At 37.9% G+C, this 10,885-nt stretch overlaps 1 protein-coding gene across 1 annotated transcript in view; it reads right to left on the bottom strand.

Moving 5' to 3' along the window:
- Positions 1-947: 947 nt before the first annotated feature.
- htra1b (HtrA serine peptidase 1b) overlaps positions 948-10,885 on the bottom strand; it is a 51,432-nt gene continuing 41,494 nt past the window's right edge. Inside the window, exons 4-9 of the mRNA XM_079846113.1 lie at positions 7,692-7,886; positions 5,309-5,341; positions 4,868-4,982; positions 4,705-4,762; positions 4,416-4,511; positions 948-2,747 (exon numbers count right to left, since the gene is read on the bottom strand). Of these exons, the coding sequence (XP_079702239.1) occupies positions 2,579-2,747; positions 4,416-4,511; positions 4,705-4,762; positions 4,868-4,982; positions 5,309-5,341; positions 7,692-7,886 (666 nt within the window). The 3' untranslated portion in view covers positions 948-2,578. The remainder of the gene's footprint in view (positions 2,748-4,415; positions 4,512-4,704; positions 4,763-4,867; positions 4,983-5,308; positions 5,342-7,691; positions 7,887-10,885) is intronic.

The raw sequence follows: 10,885 nt of genomic DNA, 5'->3' as shown, positions 1-10,885 counted from the left end.
ATATATATATATATATATATATATATATATATATATATATATATATATATATATATATATATATATATATATATATATATATATATATATATATATATGTATATATGTAGGTACAAGTAAGAACCCTGTGATAGGTAATACATGCTCCATAAATGGGATTAAAAAGTTTGTGGGAAATGGCCAGAAATTGATCATGACATTTTTATTTATTTATATTTCAAAGACTTGATCAGCTCCCGCTGAAGTTTATAGCACCAAACCCAATACCATAACCCCTAAAATCAAAAGGTAATGATTGTTAATAAGTTGAATAAGCTCATATTTCCAGCCCTAACCATAAATGCAAAACCTGATCGATTAATTGATCTGGGAAGAGGACTTGCTAGGCTTACTTGTTAAGTGAGTTCTGAGGTTATTTGTGATACATGGGACCCATATGTACTAACTACAGGAACTCCAGCGATTAGCTCAGCGATTTGCCATAGTTTTGAATAATATTTCTTGAAGGGCAATAATAATCAAATTCACAGAGTTTTATGAGTCCCTCTGTCCACACTGTTTCAGGAGAGGCAGACTATGAAGAATGGGCAAATGATTTATGAAACATGCTTTGAAGGAAATATGTTATCTTAATATGTAATCAAGCATGACGTCCAATCATGACAATCATGAAATTCATTTTGGTACCAGAATGACAAATTGGTAAAGAATGGATCATAAGACCTCAAGAGACCAGATCCGCACAACATGACCTCTATTAAAACCTCTATTAAACTATCGAGAATGTTTAATAGAGAAAATCTGGGCACTCACTGCCTCCATATTCCCAGCTAGATTGTTTCTTGCCAAGGGGCCAGTTCAATCTAGCATTGCATCACTCCACATCAAGCTTAAAAATGCATTAGTTGTTGATGATTGTGAAGTGAAACACTGCGATACTAAAACGATTTAAAAACGTTAACCTTCTTTAATTTCGTTTCTGAAATTGCCGTCTGACAAACACAGACACACAAACATTTAAAGAAGAGAAGGTATTCAAAGATAATCAACAGTCATCTTCTTAATGGCCCACATTTCTTTTTCAAATATTGTAAAGTCTGAGATTTTAGTGTAAATATAAAAAATGAAGAAAGCTGAATACAGACAACACAATTTCATGATGCCTTGCTGATGTATACTTAAGGACGAAATACATGGTCTGTTCCAAAACCTAGTGAGCTCCCTGTTAAAAAACCAAGCAAATGCTGGTTAGGGATTTCGAACACACACAGGCAGCAACTCTGCACACAATACAAAGAAGTGCTCCTCATGGGAGACTCACAACTGATTTCAGTAGTTAGCTGTTAGCATATTGCTAAGCTAACAGCATAATACTCTACCCAGATAGCACACACTCATCTCCAAGAAGGAGCATGCTTCATCTGGAAAACATCTGTTTCCATACATTCTAAACCATAAACATCTAAAAGTCACCATGAAATCAATATTGACAATTCTTGTGTTTTCATGGACTTATTATAAATGATGTACCGTCGTAATCTTTAATCAAAACCATCGATCTAACAATTCAATCAATTCTCAATGGACAAAATCAAGTCCCACCCTACATTTTTCTTGTTTGAGAAGCCATTTGACTCAGTTAAACCTCACAATAGGGAAGAAAATACTATCGCAACTTCTGTTTATTTAAAAACTCTTTTTTCTAAATGTCTATTTAAAGGGATAGATCACCCAAATATGAAAATTCGGTAATTTACTCACATTCAAGTTGTTCCAACCCTGTATGAATTTCTTTCTTCTGCTGAAGACAAAAGAAGATATTTTGAAGAATGTCAGTAACCAAACATTTGATGGGCCCCACTGACTTCCATAGTATTTTTTTTCTTTTCATACTATGGAAGTCAATAGGGTCCATCAAATGTTTGGTTACCCATATTCTTCAAAATACCTTCTTCGTACAGTTTGGAACAATTTAAGGGTGAGTAAATGATGACAGACACATTTTTGGGTGAACTATACCTTTAACATGACAGGAAGCGTTTTAGAGACTTGTAACTTGTTAACTTGAAGATGAAAATGCGGCAGATAAAAAACACGTCTTCACTATGTATGTGTGCCATCAGGGTAAGCATACAAATACATTCCACATGCAAATATTGGGTAAAATAGTTATTTTTTCCAATTACACTGAACTATTTTAGTAGATACTTTTAAGTAATGAACAAAACGTAAGATTATTTATAATCGACATTTACTTGAATGGAGTCAAAATCTGCCAGTTTACTAGGTTTTGGAACAGAGAAATTATATACATTTTGGATTGTCAGTGAACTACCCAGCACTAAATTCTCACCTATTTACAAAGGGCTCATTCTATCATGGTATATCGATGAATAAACAGAAAATGACTTCATATATGGGAAAAAGTAACATTTCCTGCTCTAAGCCGAGATCAATATTCAGATTGGATGATTGGTTGGGTTTGAAAGTGTTCGCCATGATTTCTAGAAAGAGTGTGGCTCCGGACACACACTCAGTAAATGTCTGAGAACCAGCTCATGGGCGAGCATGAGGGAGGTCAAGGGTCAATCTCCTCTGGAATGATTGTGAGGATGACGTCTTCATTGCCGCGTCGTACCACTGCTCTCAGACTCTCGTCTCTCTTGATGGCCGTGCTGACGTCACTGGCTGACGTGATCCTCTGCCCGTTGATGCTGATTATGACATCACTCTCCTTCAGACCGCCACTAGAAAACAAAACAGGAAGCAGTTAAAACTATCCTAATTGTTCTAACTGTGCTTTATTGACTTTACATTATTGGATTCCCATTACAAAGCCGTATTAGTTTTTTTAAAGTTTAAAGGAGATGTCATTGATTCTAGCTTGATTGTTTAGTGAGAAAAAATCTTTCCTCTGTTTCAGAATATATTTGGCTCACTCTCAGGAAATAGTGCTAACTACTGATAAGGTTTTACCTACATATCATGCTTTCACAGTGTAGATTTTTTCCTCAAATACTCCATACTTGTAGCTTTTTAAAATCTTTCATCCCCACATTTTCTATTTTGACATTTCTCATCTAAAAATGGTTTATTGGATTTTTCTGACATCATATTTAACGTAAACATGTTTGAAAGAGAAATGTTAAGTTATAAATTAATTTACTTACCAATAACTCTACCTGGATTTCCTTAGCTCTCTATTCATATTATACATTGAGTATTAATCTGAAATTTGAAGGGTATGCAAATGTGTATGGTGGTTATTGCCCTTGTACTTGTTGTGAAAATATGATTGAAGTTCTGCAGCAACCTCAAATTTAATGTTTTTTTCTTTTTTAATCCCAAAATGCACCATTTCCCGAGAACAGGCCACTTACACAGTGTTTGAAATGGCTCTTGTTGAATTTCATATACTGTTACATTTAACTGATCAAGTTCTAATTCATGGTAATCTTCTGTAAATTCTCTAGCCACAAATTGTAACTATGTGCATTCATGGGAAAATCCCAAATACTGCAGCATTCAACTCATTTAGCTCTAAACGTGCTACCCGCAATGACAGGAAGTAGCCACTTATGTACTGTTCACATCATCTCATTTATGCTAAAATTGTGGGGAATCATATGGCTACTTGTGAGTGAATGTTCGCCCACACACAATGAAATCCCAAAAGTAAATTTTAGGCAAATAAAAAAGAGAAAACACTGCTGCCTCAGCATGGTTATTACATTGGGTAGACATTTGGCATACATTTTAGAAAGCCCAAAACTGTTCATTTAAATCAGTAAACTATGTATTTAAATAGAGCATTTGTGTGGTAAAGAGAATATGAAACTATGGCTAAAATCAGAGCACTTCTTATTGTGATCTGGTTTGTATGAATGCTTGTTTTCACACGGGGAAAAAAAATGGCGGGATATAAACTCACAATTCTGAGAAAATAGTCGGAATAAAATAAAATAAAATGTTTATATATGTTCTGAGTTTATATCTCAAATGTTGGCTTTTCTCAGAATTGTCAGATATAAACACGCAATTCTGACTTTTTTTCCCCTCACAATTGGGTGAGTTTATATCTCACAATTCCGATATTTTTTCCTCAGAATTGAGATATAATCTTGCAATTCTAAGAAAAAAAGTCAACTCCATTTTTTTCTTGCAATTGCGAGTTTATTTCTAGCAAATTGTACATTTATATCCTGAGATTTAAAATGAATTGAGGAAAAAAAAGTCAAAATTGTGAGGTTAAAAAGTCTCAATTACCTTTTTTAACTTTTATTCAAATAAGCTTTCATAGGTTTGAATACTCACATACTTAAAAAAAAAAAATACAAATTGTAAAATGTTTAAAATCCCTCCAATCACCTGACTTCATTCTTTCGTGTGGCTAACTATAGGGATGGGCTACTTACACTTCAGCTGGTGTTTTCGGGATAACTTCAATGACGTATGCTCCAGAGGTGACATCTGGGAAATCATTCTGTCTCTCCTTTAGCTCCTTAGCAAGTCTATGAGTAACATATTCACAGATAGTACAGACATAAATGGCATGTTTGCTGGTATCCAGATTTTGCTATGTGTATGTATAATAGATTTGAAATGATTCAATTAGATGGCTGATTCATTTGATTGAAATATTCCTGTAGAATCACAAACACACAACAGTGTTCAGAAAGCACATTATCTGCATTTGTTACTCACGTTGGGGTTAATGTCATCATTCTCACACCAATATACTTCTTTTTTGTTGCTGTTTTTCCTGGAAAAAAAGAGATATTTATTGATTGATACTATACATCTGAATCACAGTTGTTTAAAAAAAAAAGAGTTGAGCACATTTTAGTCCATCATTCTTGCTCCTGACCTTTAGCCTGTCTGTCATGAGACTCAGCCAGGAACTGCCGGATCTTGTCAGAAGGAATGGCGAAGGATATTCCTGCGGTCACCTTTAGCGTGTTGATTCCTATCACTTCGCCATCCTACAGCAACAGACACACGAGTGAAGACACAAATGTAAATGTGAACTCACACAAACACCCCGCACATCTGCATGCACAGATGTCTTCCTGTCACAATGTGATGCTTCCGACATTGATCACTATGAATGCACTCATGAGTTTATGGTCACGGCTGACTCAACGCAGTCTTTCTGCCAACAACATATGTTTCCAGGCTCATAAAGAAATGCCATAAATATTATCGACTGTGTAGCTGCATTCTATAACTCCTGTTAATTCGCCATTACGTAAGACTCAAGCTGGTTTCAATATTTACATATGAGGAGGACATAAAGTAAAAATCTTACCAGGTTCACCAGAGGTCCTCCTGAATTACCGTACTGAAACACAGAAAGAGTTTGGGTTTATGAAAAGTGTGTGATATATATAGTGAAGAGCTCTTTGGGTCATGTACATCTCTATAAGTAGTTTTAGCATCTTAATGAATATAGCAATGTTTAATGTATTTGTTTTGGTGGACTAGATCTGCTTTGTTGCTGCTGCAGAGCAAGTATGTACTTGCTACTGCCAATAGACAAACAGACACACTGTGTATTACTATAAATAAAACGTAAAAAATGTCCAAAAAGGGAATAAAGTGTCCAAAAGGGAAAAAGTGTCGAAATGTCTTTGTTGTGCCGGGGAATCTTGAAGGAATGGCAGTGTTCAGTCAGGATGGATTCAGGTAAGGGGTGCGGGGTCTGGTGTCCACACACGCTCCCCTTTCTCTGGTCCGGGCATTAGGGGTGCTACTCCTCGGCAGCTCATTTGCGCGTGGAGGGAATGGCGGCCTGGCATCTTAGCCCGTCGGTCAGTAAAACATATTGTTTTACATATTTCTTGCTTACATTTTTCATGTAAAGGACCTATCTGTGCCATCTAAAGTTACATGACTTAACTAGTAGATTAAAGTAGTTTTGACTTGCTAATGAATATCATATGTCAATGTCAATTAATTTGATTTTGGTGAACTAGATCTGCCACACATGCTGTTGCTGTAGAGTAGGGCTGCCCGATTAATTGAAATTAAACCGCATGCGATTTGGCAACGGCTGCAATTATTTTATGCACAGCTTGTCAGTGCAGCACGGCTCTGTGCGCAAAGTGCTCACTATGCACATGGTCTAAAGCACACGCCGCAAATGCACTTAGGGCGTGCCGAATCCACTTTTGGTAGTTTAAAAATGGTCGGCGTGCCCGGCGCATGGTCCAAAAGGGTTGTACCTAGTCTCTTAATGAGAAATGGGTGTGTTTTGGACGTAACATGCAAAAAACCAATCAGAGACGCATCTCCCATTCCCTTTAACCGCCAGTTGCGCTCGTGCCAAGGTGGATTCACTATTTACATGGAGGAATTTGCAACCGGAAAAACTGAACACTTCTGTAGCGAGGAAATCTCGATCTGCTCGTCCAATGACACGTGCTTGCTCGTCATTACTGCAAATAGGTACGCTAATTCTGATACATGCAATGGCTATCCATTATGACATGTAGGCCTTTTTATATATGTACACATTAATAATATTTTACATTTTGATCCTTTAATTTTTCATATTTAAAAATGTTTGTATGCTGCTGCGCATCGCTGTGTGTGTAATCAGCACACACAGGGGTGTATGCGCGTTGTGGACCCGCCTATAGGCGCATATTACTATCGCACTCTTTAAATAATAAAAACATTTTGCGGCATTGATTTTAGACCAGGTTTCTGTTTCCTCAAAATAGTAATGCACCTGAACACACCTCGTTTTCAGACCAGCACGCCCATGGGTGCACAGATGTTCGCAAATGCATTTGCTATTTAAACAGCTTGGCGCAGGACGTGAAAATGATAACTGCGTCGGACTGAAACAAGCAAAAGACACTGCGTTGGGTGTATGATAGGACCCCAAATATGCTCCGAAAAAGTACAATAACGCACATCATACCAGGAAATCCTATGGGCATCATACAATCGCTTTAACTGAATAAACAGAAGTTTGAAACGCTTTGATTGATTAAACATGACTAATAAACACACGACTACGACAATATATGGTTTATATATAGTTCTTAAAGCCTTCTCTGGTATTTTCATGATAATAAAGTATATTTAAACTTCAATGCTAAATGACACAGCCTTTATCCCTGTATAGAATACTATGAAATAATATGCTGTGTGCCTTGTTCTGTATAAGAAGCCACATTAGCTCACACTCAACTGATGTTATGAAGTGAGTTGGGAGGAAAAACATGTTATTAAATGCTTCTCACGTTTGGAAAGATGTTTGACGCGTGTTGCTTTTTCAAATGCACGTTATAAGTGACTCAAACTCTCATTGATTTCAGATGGAGTACAGAGCCGTGCTTCACAGAGCCGTGATCACAGAGCCGTGCTTCACTGACAAGCTGCGCATAAAAAATAATTGCAGCCTATGAGATTTCATAATCGCACTAGGCCAAATCAGTTTAAGTGTGATTTCGGGTTAATTACGATCAATCGTGCAGCCCTAGTGGAGAGCAAGCATAGACTTGCTACTGCCAATAGATCCACAGACACGCTGCTGTAAGCACGCAGCAGTATTCAAGTCATTGTTTAATTAAAATGTATTTTTTAACTAATAGATACAGACAAAACTGAGCATCATGTCATTGACACACTTAGCCAACAAAGACTGTTGTTGTATGATAAAATGCAGTGTTTGAGCTCACATTGATGATGGCATCTGTCTGAATGTAGTCCATGTCAGAGTTACGCAGACCCAGCTCTTTGCCGCCTCTCTGGGTGGTGCTGACGATGCCTGTGGTCACTGTGTTCTGAAGGGAGAACGGACTGCCGATAGCGACCACAAACTCGCCTGGTCTCAGATCTGCTGATCTGCCCAACAACAGCACTGGGAGTTTAATCTGCAATATGAAATAAAATACAGCATTATAACTCTAGAAAAGGCACGTGAGATTACTGGGGTCTTTTTCAAAGGAGAAACAAGGAGAAGCAGGAGACCTAAGGAATATTCTCCATTTAATCTCATTGCTGTGTAGGAGAAACAACTGAGATATTAATGAGATTTTACATGTGATTTCCCTTTGGGAGGAATAATTTATTTTAAATGTATTTTGTAACTCTCTGGCATCATCATGCAGATGTTTCATTCCATTCTTCCTTCAACGGTGCAATATTCTGGGGCTTTCTGAAATGTACTACCCACTTCAAATGCCACCCTTTCTGTTGAGTTAAAGTGCTCCTATAATAATTTTCCGGATATTACCGGAGTGTAAGACAGCTGGTTTTAAATATAAAATGTCTGCAAAGTTTAAAAGAGTTATTATCTATCTCCCAAAAAGAAAGAGCTGGTTCTGAATTGTTCTGAATCAGTAATTCCAGTTTTACTTCCTGCACAGACCTACGTAGGTTTATAACACATTTGCATAATGCCAGCCTATGATCTTCATTGGCTGCCTGTACCAAAACGACTACTTTGCACCACCCTCAAACACTGTAGTTGTAGCGGAGGCCTGTGCTGCGTTCCAGTTTTTATTATGCCCTTCACTCGCTAACTTCCCTCCATCTTGTTCACTCAGATGTGCGTCATTGCTTACGTTCCATGAGGGATCACTACTGATGGAACCTTTGCAATGGGCTGAACTGGAACGTCCTAAGCTCTTGATCACTTGGAATCCACTATGGAGTTGATTTATTATAATTTTTTGCCCTTACAAAATTGTTTAATGCTGCGTTCACACCAAACGCGAATAGAGCGTCAAAATCGCGTCTAGTTGGACGCTTGAACATTTTGAATCCATTCGCGTGTCCACAGCATTCAAGGCGCTCCAGGAAAAATATGTCATAAAACACCCCTCTGCCTCTTTTCATTTACATTAAAAATATATATTAAACCTTAATAGCCACACAAGGCAACATGGTCCAGGCAACTCCTACATTATCTTCACTGCATGTATATTTAAATATCATTAAAAAATAAAGTTATGAAACTTCTCTTTGCCCTCAGTCAAAACGATTTGGCAGACAACAAATTATAGATTAATGACACCAAAGATCGGCCGTTAGATCTTCACAAGACGAACCACTACAGGACATAAGAGCCAGCAGCAAACGTCTGAAGGACAAGCCAAGGAAAGGCCGCTCTCGCCAGGGTTAATGAGCGCTGAGCACCCGCTGATCGCCTGGAGCTCACAACTCCAAAAATGCAAGATTATTATTTTAAATAGGTGCTCTCTTTATAAATAAACCACAGATTTTAGCTTTAAACAACTACATTCTCGCCTGAAAAAGTCTTAAAACTACATTTTGTGACACAAAAGTAGTATTTTTAAATTTTGCAGGGTTTCTCATCACGTCACTTTACCACGTGACAGCAGCAAGCAGGCTCCTGATTGGTTAACGCGGCGTGAATTGACTCGGGCACAAGACGCTCAAAACATTGAAATCACTCGCTCCTGACGCTCTATTCGCGTTTGATGTGAACGCAGCCTAATGTAGCATTGTATATGTATATTGGTGTGTTTGGGTTGTTTTAAATGAGTTGTTTGTGGTGGGGTAAATAAAATGCGATATGCGGTGACGTCATAATCGTGTTGCATTGTGGTATATGAAGCTGCCTGAAGTGTACATATGAAGTCCCTCTGTCAGAATCGAGCATTGTTACTGTTCGTATCACTGTGTTTACAAGTGCTGAGGAAGCCTCCGGAGCTGATATTCTGATATGGTAATGAGCGTTTCATTTCTGACACGCGCTGTAAGTGGTAGACCAATCACAACAGTCTGGGTCATCTAACCAATCAGAGCAGAGAAAGCTCTTGGATAGGAGGGGTTTAGAGAGACAGAATCATTTATCAAATGGTTTCAGACACTGAGAAAAGAGGTGATGCCGCAATGTATATTATGAGAAAATGTAAGTCTTTTTCTCTTTTTTTACCTTAAGCCCGTAAATCTATTGTAGGAGACCTCCAAAACAAAATCAGGAATATTTAAAATAGCATAATCGAGGCACTTTAATATTTATGCTTTCATTTGATTCTTCATTGCTTCTTGTTTTACCTACTTCTTGCTTATGTGTTTGGGTTAACAAAGTATGGTTCAGCTTTTTGATGGATGCACACACATTTTCCACAAGTGCTCTCTGATATGGCCAGCTGAGCTGACCCTAAGGCAGTAAAACACACCCATAATGCATTCATCACCATGCACAGCTGGATATGGGTTTCTTCTGGTCAGTAGTTGTTTTACACCAAACATGAAGCCTGATATTGCGGCTAAACAGCTCTACCTTTATATCTATGTGCTGAATTTGATGGGATGTCTTGCCCATATGGTGCTTTGAAATGTTAAACATACATAGATGATCTTGTAGATAATGAAAGACCTCAAAGAGCCACATGAGGAAGCCGCACACCTCAGCTGCTTAGACTAAAGCAGACCACAGTTTTCTGATGTTTGTATGATGATTTGTCTTCCATGTTACTCTCTACTTAAGTTCTAATCATTTGCATGTCTTTTTATGCAGTTTTAGGTCTTTGATGATATTGGCTGTGTCAGCTGAATGCAGCTGTCTTATTGCCTCGCTACCAACCCAGGCTCAGTGGAAAAATGTGCCTGTGTTGACATTTCGGCAAAATTATATTATGTTTCTTCTTGTATGTTTTGCGACAAATGTCCAGTGAGTGGTGCTACAGTGTATATATATATATATACACTCACCGAAAGGATTATTAGGAACACCATACTAATACTGTGTTTGACCCCCTTTCGCCTTCAGAACTGCTTTACATGGCATTGATTCAACAAGGTGCTGAAAGCATTCAGAAATGTTGGCCCATATTGATAGGATAGCATCTTGCAGTTGATGGAGATTTGTGGGATGCACATCCAGGGCACGAAGCTCCCA

Source organism: Gobio gobio (assembly GCF_949357685.1).
Source record: "Gobio gobio genome assembly, chromosome: 20".
Classification (NCBI taxonomy): domain Eukaryota; kingdom Metazoa; phylum Chordata; class Actinopteri; order Cypriniformes; family Gobionidae; genus Gobio; species Gobio gobio.
Note: the sequence above shows the minus strand (reverse complement) of the source record. Positions and strands in the feature narration are given on the sequence as shown.